This window comes from Ziziphus jujuba, chromosome 9, assembly GCF_031755915.1.
Source record: "Ziziphus jujuba cultivar Dongzao chromosome 9, ASM3175591v1".
Taxonomy (NCBI): Eukaryota; Viridiplantae; Streptophyta; class Magnoliopsida; order Rosales; family Rhamnaceae; genus Ziziphus; species Ziziphus jujuba.
Genome location: NC_083387.1, coordinates 29,432,997 through 29,457,755, shown reverse-complemented (window position 1 = coordinate 29,457,755; position 24,759 = coordinate 29,432,997). Strand labels below are relative to the sequence as shown.

The 24,759-nt window shown below is 33.7% G+C and overlaps 2 protein-coding genes across 2 annotated transcripts; both read left to right on the top strand.

Moving 5' to 3' along the window:
• Positions 1-2,223: 2,223 nt before the first annotated feature.
• On the top strand, positions 2,224-3,249 carry LOC107427912 (putative fasciclin-like arabinogalactan protein 20). Its single transcript, XM_016038320.3, has one exon. It carries the CDS (start codon positions 2,224-2,226, stop codon positions 3,247-3,249), a length of 1,026 nt encoding a protein of 341 aa, XP_015893806.3.
• Positions 3,250-19,713: 16,464 nt separating this feature from the next.
• Positions 19,714-21,781, top strand: LOC107405215 (UPF0481 protein At3g47200). The gene is made up of 2 exons (XM_016012241.4): positions 19,714-19,906; positions 20,011-21,781. The coding sequence occupies exon 2, from the start codon at positions 20,058-20,060 to the stop codon at positions 21,567-21,569; it is 1,512 nt and encodes a 503-aa protein (XP_015867727.3). The 5' UTR covers positions 19,714-19,906; positions 20,011-20,057; the 3' UTR covers positions 21,570-21,781.
• Positions 21,782-24,759: the final 2,978 nt, after the last annotated feature.

Below are 24,759 nucleotides of genomic sequence, written 5' to 3'. Positions count from 1 at the left end.
ACTTTCTCCACAACTCTTCTGTCACTCAGCTCCTCTCCAAGAATTTTGATTTGGTTTACTACCTTCATTAGTTTGTCAATTAAGTATTTTACCAACTCAGAATCTTTCATTCTTAAAGTTTCGAACTCCCTTCTTAAATTCAATACCTGCATCTGTCTTGTTCTTGCACTTCCCTGGAACTCTTCTTTCAGCTTGTCCCAGACCTCTTTGGCTGTAGTGCAAGCCATAATTCTAGTGAACATCACATCTGAAACACCAGCATGTAAAGTAGATAAAGCCTTAAATGTTTTTGCAACCTCCTCACTATGTTGCTTTATTTGTACAATAGTGGGATTTGCCGTCAAAGGGGGAGGATTTCTATTGGTCTCTATAACTTCCCATAAGTCAAAAGCTTGAAGGTAAGCTTTCATTTTTATAAACCACATGACATAATTTTCTTCAGAAAATATAGGAGGTGATGGAGCAAAAAAATAAGTTGAAGCCATTAAAAAAGGAAGGAAAGGTAGAAGGAAAGGTTCTGTATTTTTTGCTATTTCAATCACAATCCCACTAAGATCATTAGAGCTCTGATACCATTTGTTGGATTTTTAGAACAAAAAACACAGCAAAAAGAAAGGAAAGAAAACAAGGAGCCTAAATTGGTGTGAAAAACTTGCTTCATTTATTTCTGGACAAAAATATATAAACATAAGCTTACAACAGTAAATCACCTACTTTTCACCTACTATTGCAGTAATCATACCACCAAAAGACAAGTCATACTTTAGTTACCTAATACAATAGTGTTTTACCAAAAAGCTGAATATAAAGTATCTAAACATCAAAAAGGAACTAAGACACCAACAAAAGTGTCATTACACTAATAGTTTCTATTAAAATATTTTGCTCTTATTAAGCTAAGCTTTAGAAGAAGTGGATAGCACCATCGGGTAGATAGTCTATATGTCCTATTTAATGACTAATTAAGTTGAGTTATTTATTTATTATAATTAACGGTATTGTCTACTCGTTACAGATTTGAACTTGAATAGGAAAATGTAAAGAAGTATGACATTTGTCAACTTGGTTGCAATCTCGACCACAACTTATTATGTTGAGTTGGATACTTGTTTAGTACAGATAAGACATTTCTATACTCTATTCTTGAATATTATCATGCATAAGGATAGGCGTATATTGGATTTTTGAATTAGTTTTTCAAGAGTGACACAACTTAAATTTACATGTTTTCCCACTTCTATTGGATTTATCTTAAAAAAAAAAAGAAAAAAAAGATTGGCTGAACTGAACCCGTTTAGCATAAAACTAGGCACTCTCAAGTTTAATCCTTAATAATTGATAAGAATGGTCCTAATCATATAGTGATATTCTATCTTTAATAACATGTAGATGCACATCCCACTATTACTAGTGACATGTGTAAGTTGGATTATGTGTCTAACTAAAATTATTAGAAAATGCATAACATTGGCTGCGTTGTTATGTAGTTAGCATGCATATGGATATGATATAAGGATATTCAGCAAAAAAGGATATCATTGTACTAGTGGGTGGATGTGTCTTACCTTTTAATTGAAAGTCTTTATGCTACGAATCAATTAAGATACCTTTTTTTTTCCCTCTATTTATTTGATCATTATCTAAGCCAATAATAGAAACAATTATATTTTCCTTTTGAATTTTAATAAAAATTAATAATAAATAAATTTTTGATAAGTTTCATAAAGTGTTGCGAGTCAAAAGAGCATTTAGAACACTAGTAAGCATTTAGAACACTAGTAATAAAAATTTATTGATAAGTTCAAAAGAGCATTTAGAACGCTAGTAATATATCATTAGTGTGGAATTTTTTGTTTTTCAATCAAAATTTATATAAGAAATGATTGGATTTTTTTTGCTCAACAAAGTAAACTAAATTGATCGAAAGGGTTAACTCTAATAGTTAAGCATCCGTATTTGTGCCCACGAACGCAAGAGTTTGAATCATACGAGATGTGAGATGCGGAGAGGGTAGCTTGTACTTAGATACTTTGTTTAAAAAAAAAAAAAAAAGAGTAAACCAAACTGGTTTTTGCCATTGTTTGGCTACAGATATAGACTATTCTAACCATTAATCCTCACAAAGTTGAACCAGTCCAAACGGATGTCTTAACTGCATATATAAATACTTCTTGCTTTCCCGCTCAAACTCAACGACTCTTAAACTCTCAAGCTTCCTCACCAATGGCGGTTTTGCTCCTCTCCAGCCTAATCCTTCTTCTTCTCTGTTCCTCCACTCTAGGCTACTCTCTGACCCTCCTCAACGCCGCTCAGATGCTTTCCAACTCCGGCTACCTCTCCATGTCTCTCACCCTCCAACTCATCTCTAAAACCCTCAATCTTGATTCCCCAACCGCCACCATTTTCGCTCCCTCCGACTCTGCTTTCGTTCGCTCGGGACAGCCTTCTCTTAACCTTTTCCAGTACCACGTCTTGCCCAGAAGGCTTTCCATCGAAACCCTCAAGACTCTTCCAAAGGGTACGAGAATCCCCACCATCGTCCCCAAGAGATCGCTGATCGTTACCGCTTCTCCGGCTTCCTCCGATGGGTTCATTTCGATCAACGGCGTTAAGATCGACGAGAAGGCCAGCTTCGATGACGATTCGGTGATTGTATATGGAATCGGCGAGTTCTTCAAGCCGATTTCGAAACCGGCGGCTCAAGAATCGAGCTCTGGTGCGAAAATTGGGCGTAAGGGTGGTTCGATTGGGGAAGGATCGCAGGTCTGCGGTGTTCAATCTTTTGAATCCGTTGCGGATTTCTTGAGGACCAGAGATTATTCGATAATGGCGGCGTTTCTCGACGCCCAATTGACTGGGTTCAATTCTCAGATGGGGTTGACGATCTTCGCACCCGTAGATGAAGCAATCGCCGAAGAACACCCGAAGAACATCAGCGATTTCTCGTTGATTTTCCGGCAGCATGTTGTGCCAAGATTGCTGCCGTGGAAGGACTTGATCGGAATTGATGGAGGAACAAAGTTGCAGACGTTTTCCCGAGGGTTTGTGGTCAATGTGAGCGTCTCCGATGGTGTTGTTTTGCTGAATGAATCTCCGATTGTGTTTCAGGATCTGTATCAGAGTGATTGGCTGGTTGTGCATGGGCTTAGTAGGCTGCTTACTTCTCCTGCCGAGCAAGATTCCATGGAAGATTCTTTCTCCGATGGATATGTTGGTCCTGATAGCCATGATTATGGTGATTATCACTAAGTAGTGGGTTTCGTAGAGTTTCAGTTTTCGATATCTGATGGTAGCTTCTTCACTGGGTCAATGGTTTTAGAAGCCATGGAAGATTGCAAGTTTGCTAAAAGAAAGATACACATTCATTTTATTACTTTTTGGTTTGATGTAGCTTTCAATAATTGTAAATGAATACTTTTAAGACCATTTTAGCTTACAACTTTGTATGATTTCGGCTAATGAAAACGACCATTTTTCTCGGGTGAGAAAGGGAATTGCAGTTTGAGATCTACAACTTGTCTCTGTAATTGTTAGATACATGTTTGTCATCCTAGAAAAATCTTAGCTACAAGGCAAGCTTTCAACCTTTTATGCATTTGATTCTCTGTTGTCTTTTGCTTATCTCAGACTAATGATTGCTTCGGTTACTGTTCGCTCGATGACAGATATTCTGCTGGCTTTCAAGTCACAAGAAAAATCAATACAATAAAACTAAATAAATAAGTGAAGAGGTCAAATTTTACACTAAAACTTGTGTATATTCTGAAGAAACAAAATTATGCAATTAGTGTTTGAATTTTGAAGTTTAAAAGGAAAGAGGAGGGGTTAATCAGATATAGATCAAAACCTATAACAATAGCTGGTGCTAGCTTCTTCTCTTTTTGGCTCTTGCCAACTCTCTTTACTTGTTCAGATCACTCTTTGGCTCTAATCTAGGTCCATTTCAGTAAGTCTTTTCATTCGAAGACCATCCTTCGGAATAGGCCATGAATTTCCTCAGAGACTTATCCTTCCTCCAGAACAACATGGTTTCGCCATACTGAAGCACTATCCTTTCTCCATGGAAGCTTTATTAATGAAGTATGATCTTGTCTCAGAATATCCAAATGGATGCTTAACTGGAACCGGTCTGAGAGGGCAAACACCTGTATGTGTGCAACCATCCGTTAGATTTTGTATACCGAACATAAATGACTGTTGGAAAACATATAATGTCGAGTTTACACACTTGAAGCCTTAGCCACCCAATACAGTGCAAGGTTCGCTGAAGGTGACTTCAATAGCTATTCCCAGGATTCTCCTTATATAACACTACAATAATTTTAATAACAATGCACCAATATCAACATCATCATAATCGCTGAAATATGCAGCTTAATTGCATTGTCATCCAAAGTTCAAACATTGTCATATTTTGAAACTTCACACATGCAGGAAAAAGACTAATTAAGCCAAGCATAAGCATATAAACCAGAGCAAACCCATAAAATATGGTCAAGAAGCCAAAAACAGACTCAAACAAGTAACCAAGTGAAGATGCAACTAGTTCCTCAGCCTGCATGAATATTAAACAAATTGCTGACACTTGGAATCAAATTGAAGAACTGAAAGCTGATTGTCAAGTTAATAATACCTCCATGTTAGCCTATTGACAATGGTTTTTGTTACGGAATTGGGAGAAAAACAAATAGCAACGGAAATAAAGAAAGCGAAGAACAGACACACAATTTACGTGGAAACCCTTGACGGGAAAAACCACGGGCAGGGAGAAGCAAATCCAATATCGAGAGATTGGTACAAAAGGTGAGCCTGACTGCACGATACCATGAACCCTAATTACAGCCGAAAACTAAATATATATAGTACAGCCGAGATCTCCGCTTCCACCACAGAGCCCCAAATTTTTCTCCAAAATTAGTTTCACCAAAATGGGTCGCACCGCGAGCTTTTCGGATCGGGTCAACAAGAATTCGGATCACTAACTCTAACAGTTTTTCATATTCGTTAGCCATACGCTGCTTCTCTGTATCAGTTTACTGCATCATGATGTTGTGCAATTGCTAAGGCATCCCCCAATGTGTCCGTGTTGGGCCCTGATTTACTCCTACCTCTTAGAATTTCAGTTGCCTAGCAGCCTGATTATGCATTACAAACATAAAAAAAAAAAACTTAAAAAAAAACACTACCAAAATTAAAGCTACTACTAAATTAAACAATTCACATAAATGATACCAGATAATAGCCACATATTATTCAAACAAACAAAGCATTTCACAGCTGGTCTCCCAGTGACCTAAACAAACAATGTTGGTTTGGAAGAGGTAAAGAAAGTGAAATAAGAAAGACGTAAGGAAGGGAATGAGATCCGTGGACTTCCATTGTTGCCTTTTTCACTGTCTCTCAGTAACCAGTGTTGGTTTGTTAATTGGCTTCACAGTTGGATACCCTAAAAAGATTTTATTAATAAAACTCGATACCATCATTCATGCCCTACAAGAAGGAGGACAAAAAAAAAAAAAAAAAAAAAAAAAAAAAAGGAAAGAAAATCCTAGCATTCTTAGATGGGGATCAAGAAATTTCAACAATTGGCAATTTGAAAGGGCAATTATAAAGAGGGCTTATATCTATATGTTGATTCTATTTCTACTGGGCGGGTTTGAGTATATGTTAATTTTAATAGTGAGAAAAAAAAATTATTATGCTACATCAATCAAATTTATACCTTAAATTCTATACATGTCAATATAAAAATAATAGTAATAATAATAATAAAGAAACTTAGAGGTAGATAAGAAATAATCTTTGAATAAAACAAAAGTAAGCAAACATATAACAATAGGACTTGGATGCTCTGTTTGTTTTACTTGTATATTTGTCTATTCCGCATTTTAATTAATTAATATTGATAATTTTATTTTACATATAAGAGTTTCAATTTGAATAGAAGTATAAGTGTTTTTTTTTTTAAAAGAAAAAAACAATATATAATATCAAAGATTAACTGTCCTAATCATATAAGGATATAACTTTCCAAGGGGAAAAAAAAAAAAAGCATAAAAGGATATGGTAACCTCTTTTCAAACAAAATATATATATATATATATATGGTAACCTTACTTTATAAAATCAATCAATCAGCGGGACAGCCGCATAGTAATTGGCTATTAATATTTCCTTTTAATAAAACTCGATTCAATCATACACTAGAAGAAAAAAAAGAAAGACCCTAGCATTCCTTCAATGGAAACTCAAACTGAGACTACAATGGCCTTGACGAGCTATACACAACAACCAAATTGGTTGGATCTTCCACCCAAAGCCAATGAAAAAAGATTGCAGTTTCGGTTGGCGACATGATACTGTTCAAGGCAGTATGTTGCTTATGGTGCGAGGCTGCACACTCCTTTATCTCTTCTTCTTCTTCTTCATACTCTCCTGCTCCATGGCGTATGCTTCCTACCAATCTGAGTGATACTGCAGGTTTGTGCAAATTCTTCAGTCCTGAAGATCGAAAGATATACAGGTTCAACAACATGTTCAGAAACCATTCTCCATCGTCACAAGGTTGGTTGGTACTCTACCATCATACATTTAACAACCCATGTCTCTTCAATCCTTGTTCAAGACTTAAAATTCTACTTCCACCCCATGATGTTCATGTTGATATCGATAACGTTGTTTTCCCATGTCCGATTTCTAAAGCCATTTTCTTGTCTGATCCCTTTCACTACCAAAAACTGGAGGGTTGTAGTTTCAATAACTCTGGACTTGCAATCTATGTCCATAATATCACTAGTACATGGACTCAATTTGGGTGTCTCAAAAAATATCAGGATATATTATGGCATAATGATAAGCTCTACGCATTAAGCCTAACCTATGGAGGCTCGGTTGAGGTTTAGGACTTTGAAAATTATCACTCTCCCACCAAAATTGCATCCTTGTTGTGCATTTTAAATCATCTTCCTATCAACATTAAGATATTAACAAAGTTGTACTACTTGGCGGAATCAATGGAAGATGTTTTGCTTGTGATACAGGCTATTGTGGACATGCCACCTAATAACCACAAACACCAACTCCATTTTTATGTGTACAAGCTAGATTACAGTGGGGAAGATTAGGAAAAGCTTGAAAGTTTAGGAGATTGAATTCTGTTTTTAAACAGAGACGGATCGAGCATTTCAATTGCAGCTCGAAATTGTTTGAAGTTGCAAGGGAATTTGATATACTTTTTATCCTCGACCTCAATGCCGAAGGTGAAAGTAAAATCTGAAACGATTATCTCTAGCAGCTTTTGTAGGCCAGACGAGACCCTGAATGCTGGAGTATATACTTGGAAGAAAAAGTTCACTACGCGAAAATTGATTTCTAGCGACACTCATTTAGCAACACTACGAAACAAACACATCTGAAAAAACAAAACTGCGACTCTGAGGTTAATGCGTCAGTAAAAATTCAATAAATATACGACGTACTATATAGATTGTGCGTCGCCTGTTCTCTCCTCCACTTTTTTTTTTAGTTCTTTTAATTAATCTAATTTTAATTTAACAACAAATAACCCATAAAGATATTAGAGCAACATAACTGAGGTTAGTTTTTTTTTCTTTTTTGTTATACGTGTAACAGGCGATGCACCAGTAAGATTGTGCGTCGCCTGTTCTCTTTTCACTTTATTTTTTTTTAGATCTTTTAATCAATCTACTTTTATTTTAATAATAACAATCAATAAAAATATTAGTGCACCAAAACTGAGGTTTTTATATATATATATATATATATAGTTAACAGGCGACGCACCAATAAGATTGTGCGTCGTCTGTTCTCTCTTCACTATCTTTTTTTTTTTGATTTTTTAATAAAATCAAAGTAGGACCATAACAAGAATTGAACCCAGAACCTCTTACACTCTCAAGAAATTACCACACCATCAAGTCAAATAACTTGTATGCACTAATGCAACAAAAACTGCTTAATATAGTGTTAGGCGACGAATTACTTAAAGAATGCATCGCCAAATAGATGAACAGGCGACGCATTCTTCAACAAATGCGTCGCCTATTCTTTTTTTTTTTTCAATTTTTTTATTCAAACATTTTAAAAAAAATACGTCGCCAAATAGATGAACAGGCGACGTATTTGTTGACAAAAACTGCTTAATATAGTGTTAGGCGACGAATTACTTAAAGAATGCATCGCCAAATAGATGAACAGGCAACGCATTCTTCAACAAATGCGTCGCCTATTCTTTTTTTTTTTTCAAACTTTTTAAAAAAAATACGTCGCCAAATAGATGAACAGGCGACGCATTTTTCAACAAATACGTTGCCTATTCTTTTTTTTTTTTTCAATTTTTTTATTCAAACATTAAAAAAAATAATAATAATAAAATAGGACCATAACAAGAATTGAACCCAGAATCTCCTACATTCTCAAGAAATCACCACACCACCAGGCCAAATGACTTATATGTACTAATACAGCAAAAATTGGTTAAATAGTGTTAGGCGACGCATTAAATAGTGTTAGGCGACGCATTATTTAAATAATGCGTCGCCAAATACAAGAACAGGCGACGGATTCTTCAACAAATAGGGCCGTAACAAGAATTGAACACAGGACCTCCTACACTCTCAAGAAATCACCACACCACCAGGCCAAATGACTTATATGTACTGGTACAACAAAAATTGGTTAATATAGTGTTAGGCGACGCATTGTTTGAACAATGCGTCGCCAAATACAGGAACAGGCGACGCATTCTTCAACAAATGCGTCGCCTGTTCTTTTTTTTTTTTTCAATTTTTTTGTTTAAACATTTAAAAAAAAATAAAATCAAAATAGGGCCATAATAAGAATTGAACCCAGGACCTCCTATTCCCATATGACATATATGTACTGATCCAACAAAAATTGATTAATATGGTGTTAGGCGACTCATTATTCAAACAATGCATTGCCAAATACAAGAACAGGCGACGCTTTCCTCAACAAATGCATTGCCTGTTCTTTCTTTTTTTTTTTTCAATTTTTTTGTTTAAACATTTAAAAAAAAATAAAATCAAAATAGAGCCATAACAAGAATTGAACCCAGGACCTCCTACTCTCTCAAAAAATCACCACACCATCAGGCCATATATGTACTAATTCAGCAAAAATTGGTTGATATGGTGTTAGGCGACGCATTATTCAAACAATGCATTGCCAAATACAAGAACAGGTGATGCTTTCCTCAACAAATGCGTCGCCTGTTCTTTTTTTTTTTTTTCAATTATTTTGTTTAAACATTTAAAAAAAAAAGAAGAAGATCAAAATAAGGCCATAAGGCCCATAACAAGAATTGAACCCAGGATCTCCTACTCTCTCAAAAAATCACCACACCACCAGGCCATATGACATATATGTATTGATCCAGCAAAAATTGGTTAATATGGTATTCGGTGACGCATTATTCAACAAATGCGTCGCCTGTTCTTTTTTCAACTTTTTTGTTTAAACATTTAAAAAAAAATAAAATCAAAATCGGACAATAACAAAAATTGAACCCAGGACCTGCTACACTCTCAAGAAATCACCACACCACTAGGCCAAATAACTTATATGCACAAATACAGCAAAAAGTGGTTAATATAGTGTTAGGCGACGCATTATTCAAACAATACGTCGCTAAATACATGAACAGGCGACGCATTCTTCAACAAATACGTCGCTTGTTCTTTTTTTCTTTTTCAATTTTTTTGTTTAAACATTTAAAAAAAAATAAAATCAAAATAGGCCCATAACAAGAACTGAACCCAGGACCTCCTACTCTCTCAAAAAATCACCACACCACTAGGCTATATGACATATATGTATTAATTCAGCAAAAATTAGTTAATAAGGTGTTAGGCGACGCATTATTCAAACAACGCGTCGCCAAATACAAGAACAGGCGACGCATTCTTCAACAAAAATGCGTCGCCTGTTCTGTTTTTTTTTCAATTTTTTTGTTTAAACATTTAAAAAAAAAAATCAAAATAAGACAATAACAAGAATTGAACCCAGGACCTGCTACACTCTCAAGAAATCACCACACCACTAGGTCAAACCACTTATATACACTAATACAGCAAAAATTGGTTAATATAGTGTTAAGTGACGTATTATTCAAACAATGCGTCGCCAAATACATGAACAGGTTGGCGATGCATTCTTCAACAAATACGTCGCCTGTTCGTTTTTTTTTTTTTTTTTCAATTTTTTTGTTAAAATCAAAATAGAGCCATAACAAGAATTGAACCCAGGACCTCCTACACTCTCAAAAAATCATCACACCACTAGGCCAAATGACTTATATGTATTGGTACAGCAAAAATTGGTTAATATAGTGTTAGGCGATGCATTGTTGAAACAATGCGTCGCCAAATACAAGAACTGCATTCCTCAACAAATGTGTCGCCTGTTCCTTTTTTTTTTTTTTCAATTTTTTTGCTTAAACATTTAAAAAAAAATAAAATCAAAATAGGGCCATAACAAGAATTGAACCCAGGACCTCCTACACTCTCAAGAAATCACCACACCACCAGGGCAAATGACTTATATGTACTGGTACAGTAAAAATTGGTTAATATAGTGTTAGGCGACGCATTCTTCAACAAATGCATCGCCTGTTCTTTTTTTTTTTTTTCAATTTTTTTGTTTAAACATTTAAAAATAAATAAAATCAAAATAGGGCCATAACAAGAATTGAACCCAGGACCTTCTACTCCCTCAAGAAATCACCACACCACCAGACCATATGACTTATATGTATTGGTACAGCAAAAATTGGTTAATATAGTGTTAGGCGACGCATTGTTCATTGCTTAAACATTTAAAAATAAATAAAATCAAAATAGGGCCATAACAAGAATTGAACCCAGGACCTCCTACATTCTCAAAAAATCACCACACCACTAGGCCAAATCACTTACATGTACTAATGCAGCAAGAATTGGTTAATATAGTGTTAGGCGACACATTATTCAAACAATAGCCAAATGACTTATATGTACTGGTACAGCAAAAAATAGGGTCATAACAAGAATTGAACCCAGGACCTCCTACACTCTCAAGAAATCACCACACCACCAGGCCAAATGACTTATACGTATTGATACAACAAAAATTGGTTAATATAGTGTTAGGCGACGGATTATTGAAACAATGTGTCGCCAAATACAAGAATAGGCGACGCATTCTTCAACAAATGCGTTGCTTGTTCTTTTTTTTTTTTTTCAATTTTTTTGTTTAAACATTTAAAAAAAATAAAATCAAAATAGGGCCATAACAAGAATTGAACTCAAGACCTCCTACACTCTCAAGAAATCACCACACCACCAGGCCAAATCACTTAGATGTAATAATACAATAAGAACTAGCTAGTATAGTTTTAGGGGACGCAGTCTTTTAAGAAATAGTCGCTAAATAGACTAAAAGGCGACGCATTTGTAAACAACTATGTTGCCGTTTCACCCATCCAATTTTTAACTTTTTTTTCAATTTGAAAGTTATTTTTAGTAATTGTTTAGTTTTGCAAATATGCCTTTTTTTTTTTTTTCAAGTTGTAGATGACCAATCAACAAAACTAATTAAAGATTAGAAAAAGAAAATGGAATAGGCGACGTGTTTTGATGGAATTGCGTTGCCTGTTTCTTCAATTATTTTTTATTTTTTTTTAAAAAAAGCAATTTAATAGAGTTTCAATTTTTAAAAACGAGTAAACTATCAATGACCACAAACACATGAAAGTTAAGCTCATTTAACATACTTATCTAGATAAATTGGTCAATAAATGCTTGTTGAATTAGAATTCTATATTCGGTACCCTATCTCAAATTAGGTCTTGAGATATTTTGTCTTGTCTATACACATATAAGTATAACTGAGAAGAGCATTGACAAAACTATTTTCTATTTTTAGATTAATGGAATTTATTTTCATTGGATTGTTACATGAATATATTTGTAGATGAACAATTAAAAAATTATTTAAAGATTATAAAGAAAATATAAAAAAAAATGAAATAGGCGATGCTTTTCGACCATAATACATCGTTTGATCCCAAAATTCAAGAACAGGCGATCCTTCTTGAAGAGAATACGTCACCTATTATCTCAATTAACAAAAACAAAAATTTTGAAAGACATGCAAATTTTATAAAGAATAAAGGTGTACTTGAAAGACAGAAAAATAAACAGCAATCTTCGATATTTTGCTTCGCATTTTTAAGAAATATTTTCAGTTTTTATTTGTAGTTGAAAAATAAAAATATTAATCAAAGAAAAAAAATGCAATTGGGAGAAAAGGCGCGTTCTTGCCATTTTTTGAAAATTTTTGGCGTGTTTTTAAATTTTTACGCGCTCCTTTGAATCCATTTTTTCTTTTTTAAAACTACATCAAGTACACCACCTAATCGATATTAGATTTGGAAGCAATCTAAGAGAGACTTGAAGAGTGAGATATTCCAGGTTTCATTTTTCATTTGCCTACGTTGTTGTCGGCCGAGAAGCTAGATTTGTCTTTGTCGCCCTCGTGATTTTTTGGTTTTCTTCTTTCTTTATCTCCATCGTTTAGGTGATTTTCTTTTTTCTTGACATGAGGTGGGTTGTTGTTGTTGTTTTTTTTTTTTTTTTTTTTTTTCATTTTAACTGCAACTTAGGTTCATTGGGTTTTATTAATCTTGCTTTTTTAGAAATTATGTTTGTGATATTGCTTGACATTATTTTGCTAAGTTCAACAAGTATTTTGTGTTGAAGATTAACTTGAATCAAGATGGTCTATTGTTTTGACTTCAGCACAACATCGTACGGTTGTTGAAGAAGATGTTCTTGGAGATACAAAGATGGCTCACAATCCATTTGTCATATAGTTTCCAAGTGTCGATGAAAATGATAATGAGGATGAATGTGAGAGTGACTATGTTTGTAATGACTGTGAGGGGAGAAATGTGATTCGTCAAATCTTAAGAACAATGGTAATATTTTTTAAATTTTCATTTATACTAAATTACAAATTTAATAATGATTAATATTTTATTTATTTTGCATAAGTGCTAATAACTTTTTTAATGTTTCCATATGCAGTATGAGAATGTAATATCGTCAACAAGAGGATGTCAACTTCCATCTCAATGAATATGCATTCATGGAAGTTTAATTAATATTAAATTTGTTATAAAAAATACAATAGCTTACAAATTATGTAAAAATATATCAATGAGATGATATTAATTTATTTGATAATTAATTTGTTATGACAAAATATTTATTTAAAATTTTTGTATTCTATTTATTTTGGATGAAGCTAGTTTCATTTTTTTGTATTTTAATTATTTTTATATTTTTACTATTTTAATCACTTTTCACAAAATTAAAAAAAAAAAAAAGAAGGGGCGACGCATTAACAAATAATGCATCGTTCAAAGTGTCGATCCGTCGTTAAATAGGCGACTCTATTAATGCGTCGCTAAATAGTCACTTTATTAATGCGTCGCTAAATAGACGACTCTACTAATGTGTTGCTAAATAATAAACTCTTTTAATGCGTTGCTAAATAGGCGACTCTACTAATGCGTTGCTAAATAGTCAACTCTATTAATGCGTCGCTAAATAGGCGACTCTATTAATGGATCGCTAAAAGTAAATATGAGTCGCTAAAAACTCAAAGATAGGCGACTCTTATAATGCGTTGCTTGTTGTCTTATAGATTTAGCGACAGGATGTTAGGCGACACCGTGCGATACGTTGTTATTTATTTTGTGTGACGCATTTATTGCGTCAGTTATCAACACGATTCTAATAGTGGTTGCAAAGCATTTTCCTCAACCTATTGATTTGTTTGTGACAAATGCAAACACTTGTTGGATTGATCCTAATCCCATAAAGCCATCGCAGCTAATGGTAGCAGATATAGAAGTGGAACCCACACCAAGACCAAGACTAAGACTAGGACCAAGATCAACATCCAAAGCACTTCTCTCTCAATGTTTTCTATATTCGGCTGCTCTGGCTATTGTTATTTATACTTTTCGAACCAAACCAAAGTACTCTTCTAATTAGGTGGCCTTTTTTATCTTAATTTTTATTTTTTATACTTAATATTTGTTTTTTCAATTTGTTTGTTTTAAATTTATTTTTTTTTCAATTAATAATATAAAATATTATACAGTTAGGTTTTGTCCAGACCATAAAGATGTTCATATCAATAATTTTTTTTTTAAATTTTTAATCATAGGGTATCTCTATACTGAATTGGGTATAGGTTTAATTTTTGTTCGAAAATTAAAATATTAATGGGTTTTTTTTTTAACAAAAATTAATGCTCCAATTCAAATCTTTGATTTTTAATCACGAAAAATCTTTTGGATTGTAGGTTTGCCACAACTAATTTTTTTTTTTTTTTTAATCTTTTGGATTGTAGGTTTGCCACTACCTTTTTTTTTTTTTTTTTTTGGTGACAACAACACGAATGTTATGGACTTCATTGTCTATTCTGATCCTTCCCTCTTCAATACTAAATTTGTAATGATAGAATACTATCAAAATTGTTATACACATCTTTTGGTATGTAAGTAATTAAACAGGAACAGGTTACATTATTTGATTTTAGCAATTTTTTTTTTTTAAAAAGTTACATTGTTTCAAGAAAAATTTAGTTCATGGAATCACGGTTACCATATATATTTAGAAGATGATATTTTTGTCGCATTTTCGTAGGTGTACATATATAACAATATACCAATTCCACATATCCTCTTGGATAAGGATTTGAAATTGTTGATTTCTAGATAATAATAGTAACAATCCTTTTATAAATAACAATTATCATAATAATAAGCTTGGAATGTCAAATTAACATGGGAAATTCCTAGTGGTATGATTGACTATGGCTAAAATCTTTTACATAACAAAACAAAGACAGAGGAAAATTATTGTTGCTTTATGACTTTACAGACCTAACCTGCATTCCAAGCAAAACAAATTGTTAATCAATCTTATCAAATCTAGCACAGGAGATTTGGGTTATTGACATAAAATGTTAAGAAGCCATCACAGCATTACAATTTACAAATTCTATCTCCTCCTCGGTCATGTTTTTCTAGCTGAACATTATTCCAACGACCGTCATAGAAAGTTTAGCCACTAGCAAAACAATAACACTAGAGCTATATATATAATAAAAATATTAGTATATTGATCATGATAAACGCAGATGATCATCCACTGATGTGAAATGTTTGCAATTATATTTGATAGGAAATACTACTGAGAAATCAACCCAGAAGTCTATTTCAAGATTTTGTTAATTAAGATAACATTATGCATGCTGGAGAACTTATGATTCATGATTGAGAATGACAGAAGAGAGAGATCCCTCTAGAAATCCGGTGTTTGAAATGTCGAACTCCGCATCATACTTTAAAATTTCTAGTTCATAGTTCACGGGTTTTGAAAACAAAATAATCTTGTGATTTTCTGAACTGAAAATTTCTATGGTGCCTATTTGGGTCCATTAACGTTAAACTTACACTACATACAAACAGATACAATGACATGTCATATATAATCTGGTGGCAGAAAGTTTTGCATCAAATTGTGAACCAAATTTACTAAATCTGTTTACTTCAAACTTCGAAAAATTAATATATGATGTCAATTCAACATTGAAGAAGTTTGCAAAAGTGCCCTCAGCTTCGGCAAAAGCTTCGGGAGTCAATAAGCTGGCGGCTTTGCACAGTCGAGAGTAGAGGCGTAGAAATGGATTAGGCAAAAACAATACAAGCACATTAAATTTAAATTGGGTAAAACAAAGGAACCACATTATTTAAAACATGCCGCGTTGAGGTCAATCATTTTAATGGACCACACTTGATTAGACACAACAGGAGCTTGTTATCACCCATTGCACATCAGGAAAAAGAGGTGTATTTTTCTTTTCTTTTTTTTTTTTTCCTTTTTTTTTTTTTTTTTTTTCGGGTAAACAGAGGTGTTGAATGCCGTATGAAAAGTTTGAAAAAGTTAGAAAGGGTTAAAAGAGCTAGGTTCCTGATATGATATTATGATAGGTTAAATATGGTACAGATTTATGATACGACTAATATAATTAATTTATATTTTTCATTATTTTGTTAAATTTTTTTAAATTAATCAATATAATACTTTATTAAATTAATATTTATTTAAGATTTAAATTTTTTTAATTATTTACTATCATATTTTTATTTATATAGAGATAATTTTTTGTTCTTTTAAATGAAAGTAAAATTTTTACTTATAAAGTTTTGTATAATAGATATTTTAAAATAAAATTTTTTATTTAAAAGCTATTAAATATTTGGTTGTAAATAAAAAAATTAAATTAAATACTCTTAAATACCACATAAGATAACAAAAAAAGAATTTTTTTAAATAAGCATAAAATTTAAATTTATTTAAAATAATTAAAAAAAATTATTTATTTTTTTATTAATAAATATTTATTAATTTTTACCAAATATATTTATTTTTGGATAAATTTTTTTTTAACTATCTGGTAAAGTTTAAAAAAAATAAAAAAATAAAAAAACCTCTGCGAAACGGACCTAAGAGTTGGTGCAGGAGAAAAACTTGTTAAGAATGGTCGCACAGTCTGATGTGGTGTGGCCGTCCACTAAAATTTTGACACGTTTTTCCTTTTCACTTCTGGCATGCGTATTTTTTGAACAAACACGTACGTACGCCTTGTGTCTTCCTCCCCAAACCATCTGTTTCGTCTGCAATCTTCATCTTCTTCATCTTTCATTTCTCTTTTTATTTTTCATCTGGCTTTCAAGATTTTATCAAAATACAAGATCCTATTTATTATCTAATTAAGCCTATCCATCTCGCCATAAGAAGAGAGCGGTTCTTATTTCTTTTATTCTTTTGTTTAAAATTGCTGGATCTGGTTTTGGGTCTGAAAATTAAACCATATAAGGAGAAATTTTGATTAAAAGTTTATATATTTTTTTCTTAGTTATTTTTGCACTTTTGCATGGATTTTTAACTTCTGATTCTCCGTATTTTTTCTTCAATAGCCAATCACCTGTGAATTCCACTATATTTTATTTTGCTGGTTGTGTGTTACTTCTTAATTAACATTATTTTTGTTTTTAATCGGTAAAAATCAATTAAAAATGGATTCAATTGCTAATTAATAAAATTTAAATTTTAAAATTGTTAATTTTATTATTTATTATTGAAATATAAATAATAAAATAATATTGATATTAGACTTGCATGGGAGCTCAGTGATTAGCACACCCAACCCTGTCAGTAGATGCTGCGTTCGAATCTTGGGGGGAAAGGAATGCCTGGAGCATAGCCAAAAAAAAAAAAAAAAAAAAAAAATAGTATCGATATTAACTTAAAACAATGTGAAATTATAAAAATAGTTATTCGAAAATGATATTTATGATTAAAGATACTTTAATCAACCACAGAAGAGAGAAAAAACATCTAGACCATGAGAAAAAACATCATAGCAGACACAAAAGGTTTGATTATCTAGATCATGAGAAAGACCTATGTGATTACAAGTCGCCACTTGTCAGATTTGTCTAAAAAAATAATTTTTTTTTTCTCGCTTCTGTGGTTGATTAAAGTATCTTTAATCATATCTAGACCATGGGAAAAAACCTATGTGAGTACAAGTCGCCACTTGTCAGATTTGTCCAAGAAAATAATTTTTTTTTCTCTCTTCTGTGGTTGATTAAAGTATCTTTATGAGCCTATAAATAGGTTCCATCCCGTTGCATCTCCAAGCCAAGCCAAGCAAGCTCAATATCATCCCAAGTAAGGAGTATTAAGAGTAAACTCCAAGAGAGAGTGTGTTTAAGTCTCCAAAGAAAGCTTGAGAGAAGAGTGAGCAAATTCCAGAGAGAATTTGAAAGAAACAAGTGAGATTCCACGTGAGAATCCAAAAGAGAAGTTTTTGTATTTTTGTATTCTATTTTCAAAAGAGTAATAGAATTAATTTTTATTTTTCTTCTCTATGGTGCTCAGAGAACCACAACAAAATACAGCCATTAGCTGATCACTAAAAGCCGATCAATAATTTGAGCAATGAAAATAAATTAATCCTTGTTTAGTTGCTGAAAACTAGATATTTACTTCAAACATAATAAGTATAAATATAGAGTGATCAAACAGAGGATCTTCTTATAAATACTAAACCTTGTTATGGGATTTTGACTAAAAAATTTCATAGATGAATATCATTTTCAGCAACTAAACAAGGATTAATTTATTTTCGTTGCTCAAATTATTGATCGGCTTTTAGTGATCAGCTAATGGCTGTATTTTGTTGTGGTTCTCTGAGCACCATAGAGAAGAAAAATAAAAATTAATTCTATTACTCTTTTGGAAATAGAATACAAAAATACAAAAACTTCTCTCTTGGATTCTCCCGTGAAATCTCACTTGTTTCTTTCAAATTCTCTCTGGAATTTGCTCACTCTTCTCTCAAGCTCTCTTTGGAGACTTAAACACACTCTCTCTTGGAGTTTACTCTTAATACTCCTTACTTAGGATGATATTGAACTTGTTTGGCTTGGAGATGCAACGGGATGGAACCTATTTATAGGCTCATAAAGATACTTTAATCAACCACAGAAGAGAGAAAAAAAAATTATTTTCTTGGACAAATCTGACAAGTGGCGACTTGTACTCACATAGGTTTTTTCCCATGGTCTAGATATGATTAAAGATACTTTAATCAACCACAGAAGCGAGAAAAAAAAAATTATTTTTTTAGACAAATCTGACAAGTGGCGACTTGTAATCACATAGGTCTTTCTCATGATCTAGATAATCAAACCTTTTGTGTCTGCTATGATGTTTTTTCTCATGGTCTAGATGTTGGTTTTTCTCCACACATTCATTCCATCACTTAAGAATGTTCTTTTTTATATTTCATAACGTTCGGCATTTTCACCTATTAATTGTACGCATTGAAATGGCTCTGTGATGGGCAGAGCACGCATTAAGGCAGTGCAAACTATATTTTTGGATTCCTTAAGTCTATTTTCTTAATTTAGAATACACACCATCAATTTAGAGAGAGATAAAGTTTAAAAAATCTTTCCAATATCCTTAAGTATGTACAAAAAAACGATAATTATGTTTTCGGTCCTATTTTTAATTCCACGTTGATCTAATTGACATATAAAATTGTTGAGCATGTATAGATTATTATATATTTTCTTACACTAGATAATCAAACCTTTTGTGTCAGCTATGATGTGTGGAAGGTACAGAAATACTAGGTCACCAAAAACCACATGAATTTATCTCTCTAGAACGGCTCTCAACATTTCGACGCCAAGCCCAAAACGCGTTCCATTAAATATGTGAATGACATTTTTGTATCACGTTGTACAAAAAAGAAAGATTTTATTATAATTTCTTTGTCGCAAAATTATCCCAAATGCCAAACGTAAAAACCAAGCAAAAAAAATCTTGTACATAACCTGTTGTTTCAACAAAAGAGCCGCATAGGAGTATTGTGAAGTAATGCCAGCTTAGCTGTTTTCACATTGCCAGATCAGCACAATAATTGGAGGAGGTCATGTGGCTCACGTGCTAGTAATTAATTATTAATTTGTTAGCTTTAGGTTTACTCTGGGTATTAAAAAATGCTTTAGCTTTGCCTATAAATAATTTAATCTCAGACCCTTGTAAGGTAAGCTTCTGCAGAATTACCAAACAGAAAATTTTTTGAACTATCTAGTTTTTCTCTCCTACTTTCTTATCTACTTTCATGCTCTTTCTTTTCCTTTCTCGCATTTTCTTCATGGAAATCTTCCATGTTCCCTGAGAAGCTGATCATATTCATAAGTCCTATAGCAGTTTTCATAATAAACCAGGTCAGTAGATCCTCTGTTCTTATGATTTTTTCAATCTTCTAATGGACTTGTGAGTTAATTATGATGAAATTTTCTAAAAATCCAATCAAGCCTTGTTGTTTCAGGAAATACAAGCTCTAGGAAATTGAAGTGGGTTCTCAAGACTAATTAAATGGAGTATTTTGCTACCATGGCAACTCAAGAATATACCCAAATATATGGAGAATATACTTCAGTTTCTATCGAAGATAGTGATGATGAAGCATTGGATAAATCCATGGAGGCAAGGCTTCACTATGACTCACCTCTGTCTGCAGAATGTTGCATCTTCAAAATTCCTGAGGTATTTCACAGACACAACGAAAAAGCATATGAGCCGGACGTTATTGCCATTGGACCATTCCACCGCGGAAAACAAAGCTTGAAGCCAATGGAAGATGTGAAACAATGGTATTTACTAACCCTTCTCTCACGTTTGAATGTAAGCATGCTTAGCTTGGTTAAAGGCATTAAGGAATATGAGAAAAGTGCTCGTGACTGTTATCAAGGACCAATTAGACTTGATCAGAATGAATTCATAGATATGTTAATCGTTGATGGTTGTTTCTTGGTCGAACTTTTTCATAAAGAGAAAATTTATGATTTTGCAAGCAAGGATGATCCTAGATTCAAGGATGATCCTTTATTCAACATGTCTTGCATGCATGAATTTTTACTTCATGATTTGTTGCTGCTTGAAAATCAGCTTCGTTGGTTTGTTCTTCAACACTTGTTCGACTTGACCGGGGGAAATGACCATGACCATAGCAGCAGCAGCTTCACTGAACTTGTCCTCTATTTCTTCCGACACAATTTCCCACAAACTAACCCTTCCATATCCACTTCACGATTGCACGCTAAAAACTTGCACATTGTGGATCTGATAAGAAATGTTCTGACTTCATTGTCCCAAGATGATCAAAGTGATCAACGTGATCAAAGTGATTATCCTGTTCCCCTTGGTTATTATGTGCCGGAGACGCATCAAAGTGATTATCCTGTTCCCCTTAGTTATTATGTGCCGGAGATGCATCAAAGTGATCAACGTGATCAAAGTGATTATCCTGTTCCCCATGCTCTTCTTATGGTGGCGCCGCAGCCATCGGCGAGGCCACAACTCATTCCCTGTGTGACTAAACTTATGGAGGCAGGAGTGAAATTCACCAAGAGTTCCTTAAATAATATGATGGATATAAAGTTTGAAGACGGGATTTTCAAAATTCCACTGCTTTTTATCAATGAGACTACAGAGTCAATCTTCAGAAACCTGATTGCTTTCGAGCAATGCTATCACAGTTGCGATGATAAGATCACATCTTATGCAATCCTGATGGGTAACCTTATCAACACCGGCAAGGACGTGGAAAAACTTAGTGACGAAGGGATTATTAGCAACTGGTTGAGCGCGGAAGATGCTTCTCAGTGCTTCAACAGGCTCTACAATGACACTTTTGTGACCAATTTCCACTACTACGGTCTCTGCACGAAAGTGAATGCATATTATCGGACAAAATGGCACAGATGGAGAGCAATTCTGAAGCGCGATTATTTTACAACCCCATGGACTATCATTTCTCTTGTTGGTGCCTTCATCCTTTTGGTTCTTACCTTCTTGCAGACTTCCTACTCAATTAAGCAATCTTAATGATGTAGGACAATATATAATTGGGATTTTGTTTACCATATTTTAATTTTCATTATTTTTAGTGTAATTTAATTTCTTAGTCCTTAAGTTTAGGTATTAATGTCAATTAGAGTTAATAAGGCTGTTCCTAAAATTATGTGTAGTTATTTGAACCTTAATTAAAGGAATCAGATTAATTTATTTTCCTTGTATTGGTTTTTAGGGTTCTCTATATAAAGAGGCATCTTAGAATGTTATCTTCATCATTCCTATCATTCATAAAAGAGTTTGTTTTCTCTCTAAAGAATTATTTTCTATCTTTATTATATTTTTATTTGCTTCCACTTCGTCACTTATTCTTCTGGTTGCCAATACTTTGGTAGATATTTTAACCTCCTTGATTCTAATGGAGAATGTACCAATTTAAATAGTCTTTCAACACCATAAAATAACATAAATAAGATATTCTTGGGTAGAAAGGCAAGAAGGAGGCTGGTTTGCCAAATTGTATGGTTTGCATTAATACACATAAGCAGTTTAATTTGTTGATTTACATCTCTCTGTTGCTTGATATTTTCAAAACAAAGCAGAAAACAAGTTCTGAACACTCAACCTAATGACTGCCACAAATATTAAGAATGTCCATAAGAAAATAACACAATATTTTACAACATATGAAAGAATTAGACAAAATGATTTTACATGTAAAAGCACAAGGAACCTTATAATACATAAAAAGAGATCACAACTAGACATTTACTTCAAACATAATAAGTATAAATATAGAGTGATCAAACAGAGGATCTTCTTATAAATACTAAACCTTGTTATGGGATTTTGACTAAAAAATTTCATAGATGAATATCATTTTCAGCAACTAAACAAGGATTAATTTATTTTCGTTGCTCAAATTATTGATCGGCTTTTAGTGATCAGCTAATGGCTGTATTTTGTTGTGGTTCTCTGAGCACCATAGAGAAGAAAAATAAAAATTAATTCTATTACTCTTTTGGAAATAGAATACAAAAATACAAAAACTTCTCTCTTGGATTCTCACGTGGAATCTCACTTGTTTCTTTCAAATTCTCTCTGGAATTTGCTCACTCTTCTCTCAAGCTCTCTTTGGAGACTTAAACACACTCTCTCTTGGAGTTTACTCTTAATACTCCTTACTTGGGATGATATTGAGCTTGCTTGGCTTGGCTTGGAGATGCAACGGGATAGAACCTATTTATAGGCTCATAAGGTCGGTTGCATGGCCACCATTTTCAACCGGTTTTGACATTTGCCCACAGTTGCAGCAACAAGTTGGTTTTCTTTGTTAAATGCAGCAACCATTGTCAAAAATGGTGAGCTTCTGGTTTCACATTGTCCGTGTAGTGGTGCCTGCAACTGGACTTTACAATTCTCCCCCTTCAGCTGCATTTAAAAACTAATGGTCATCTGCCATCCATTCCGGCTATCTCTCTGCATAGCTCCAGCTTCTCTTGAGCAACAACTTTTGTTAGCATATCTGCTGGATTCTCCTTTGTATGGATCTTCATCAGTTTCAGCAACTGTTGTTCTATTACTTCGCATATCCAATGATAGCGGATGTCAATGTGCTTTGTACGAGAATGATACATTGAGTTCTTGCTCAAATCTATGGCATTTTGGTTATCACAATGTATCTTGTAGTCTTCTTGCTTGATGCCCAATTCTGTGAGAAAACACTTTAACCATAACATTTCCTTACCCGCTTTTGCTGCAACAATACTCTACTTCAGTGGTGGATAAAACAACACACTTCTGCAATCTTGATTGCCATGACACGGCTCCCCCTGCAATAGTGTAGAGATAACCTGATGTAGACTTTCTATTATCAGGGTCTTCGGCCATATCTACATTTGTATAGCCTTCTAAGACTGGATCACCTCCCCTATAGCACAAACATAACTTTGATGTACCCTTCAGATACGTGAGAGTCCATTTGACTGCTTCCCAGTGTTTCTTTCTAGGATTTGAAAGAAATCTGTTCACGACGTCTACTGCATGAGCAATTTCTGGTCTAGTACACACCATAATATACATTAGACTTCCTACTGCTGAAGAATAAGGTACGGAAGCCATCTCCTCTATCTTTTCTTTGGATGAGGGGTACAATCTCTTGCTCAACTTAAAATGATTTGCAAGTGGAATGTTGACTGGTTTGGCTTTATCCATGTTGAACCTCTTTATCACTCGTTCAACATACTTCTCCTGAGTTATCCATAACCTTCTATTCTTCCTATCTTGGATTATCTGCAGTCCAAAAATTTGTTGAGCTGGTCCCAAGTCCTTCATATCAAAAGGCTTAGACATCAGCTGACTAATTTTCATTGCATCTTGTCCAACAATCAACATATCGTCTACATATAGCAAAAGTGCAATGAAGTTTCCATCTAGAAATTTTTGAATATAAACACATTGGTCTGCTGCAGTCCTCTTATAGCCTTGACTCACCATAAATGAGTTAAACTTCTTGTACCATTGTCTTGGTGCTTGCTTGAGGCCATATAAACTCTTCTTCAGCTTGCATACGAGGTTTTCTTTCCCCGAAACCTCAAATCCTTCTGGCTACTCCATATAGATTTCCTCATGTAAATCACCGTGAAAAAATATTATCTTCGCATCCATCTGTTCAAACTCTAAGTTTAAACTTCCTACTAAACTAAAAATGATTCGAATTGAAGTCATTTTTACCACTGGTGAAAAAATCTTGTCAAAGTCGATTCATTTCTTCTGAAAAAATCCTTTGACCACCAATCGGGTTTTATGTTTCACCACCTTTCTGCTGCCATCTTTCTTGAGCTTGAACATCCATTTATTCTTTAGTGCCTTCTTTCTTGTTGAAGGCTTAACCAACTCATAAGTATGATTTTTCTACAAGGATTCCATCTCATCTTGCATTGCTTGCAGCCACTTCTTTTTTTCTTGATGAGAAACAACTTCTTGGAAACTCTCTGGCTCCCCCTTTTCAGTAAGTAGAATATACTCAGATTTTGGAAATCTCTTTGATGGAATTCGATCTCGCTCGGATCTGCAAACTTGTAAACCAGTGATTTCAGGAGGTGTACCATCATTTGACTATTGTGATGGCCCTACAGCTTCTTGAGAGGATTGAGCCTCCCCCTGCTCAATATCCCCATCTTCCTCTTGGTCTGCTTCTGATACATCTTCATGCACCTCGTTA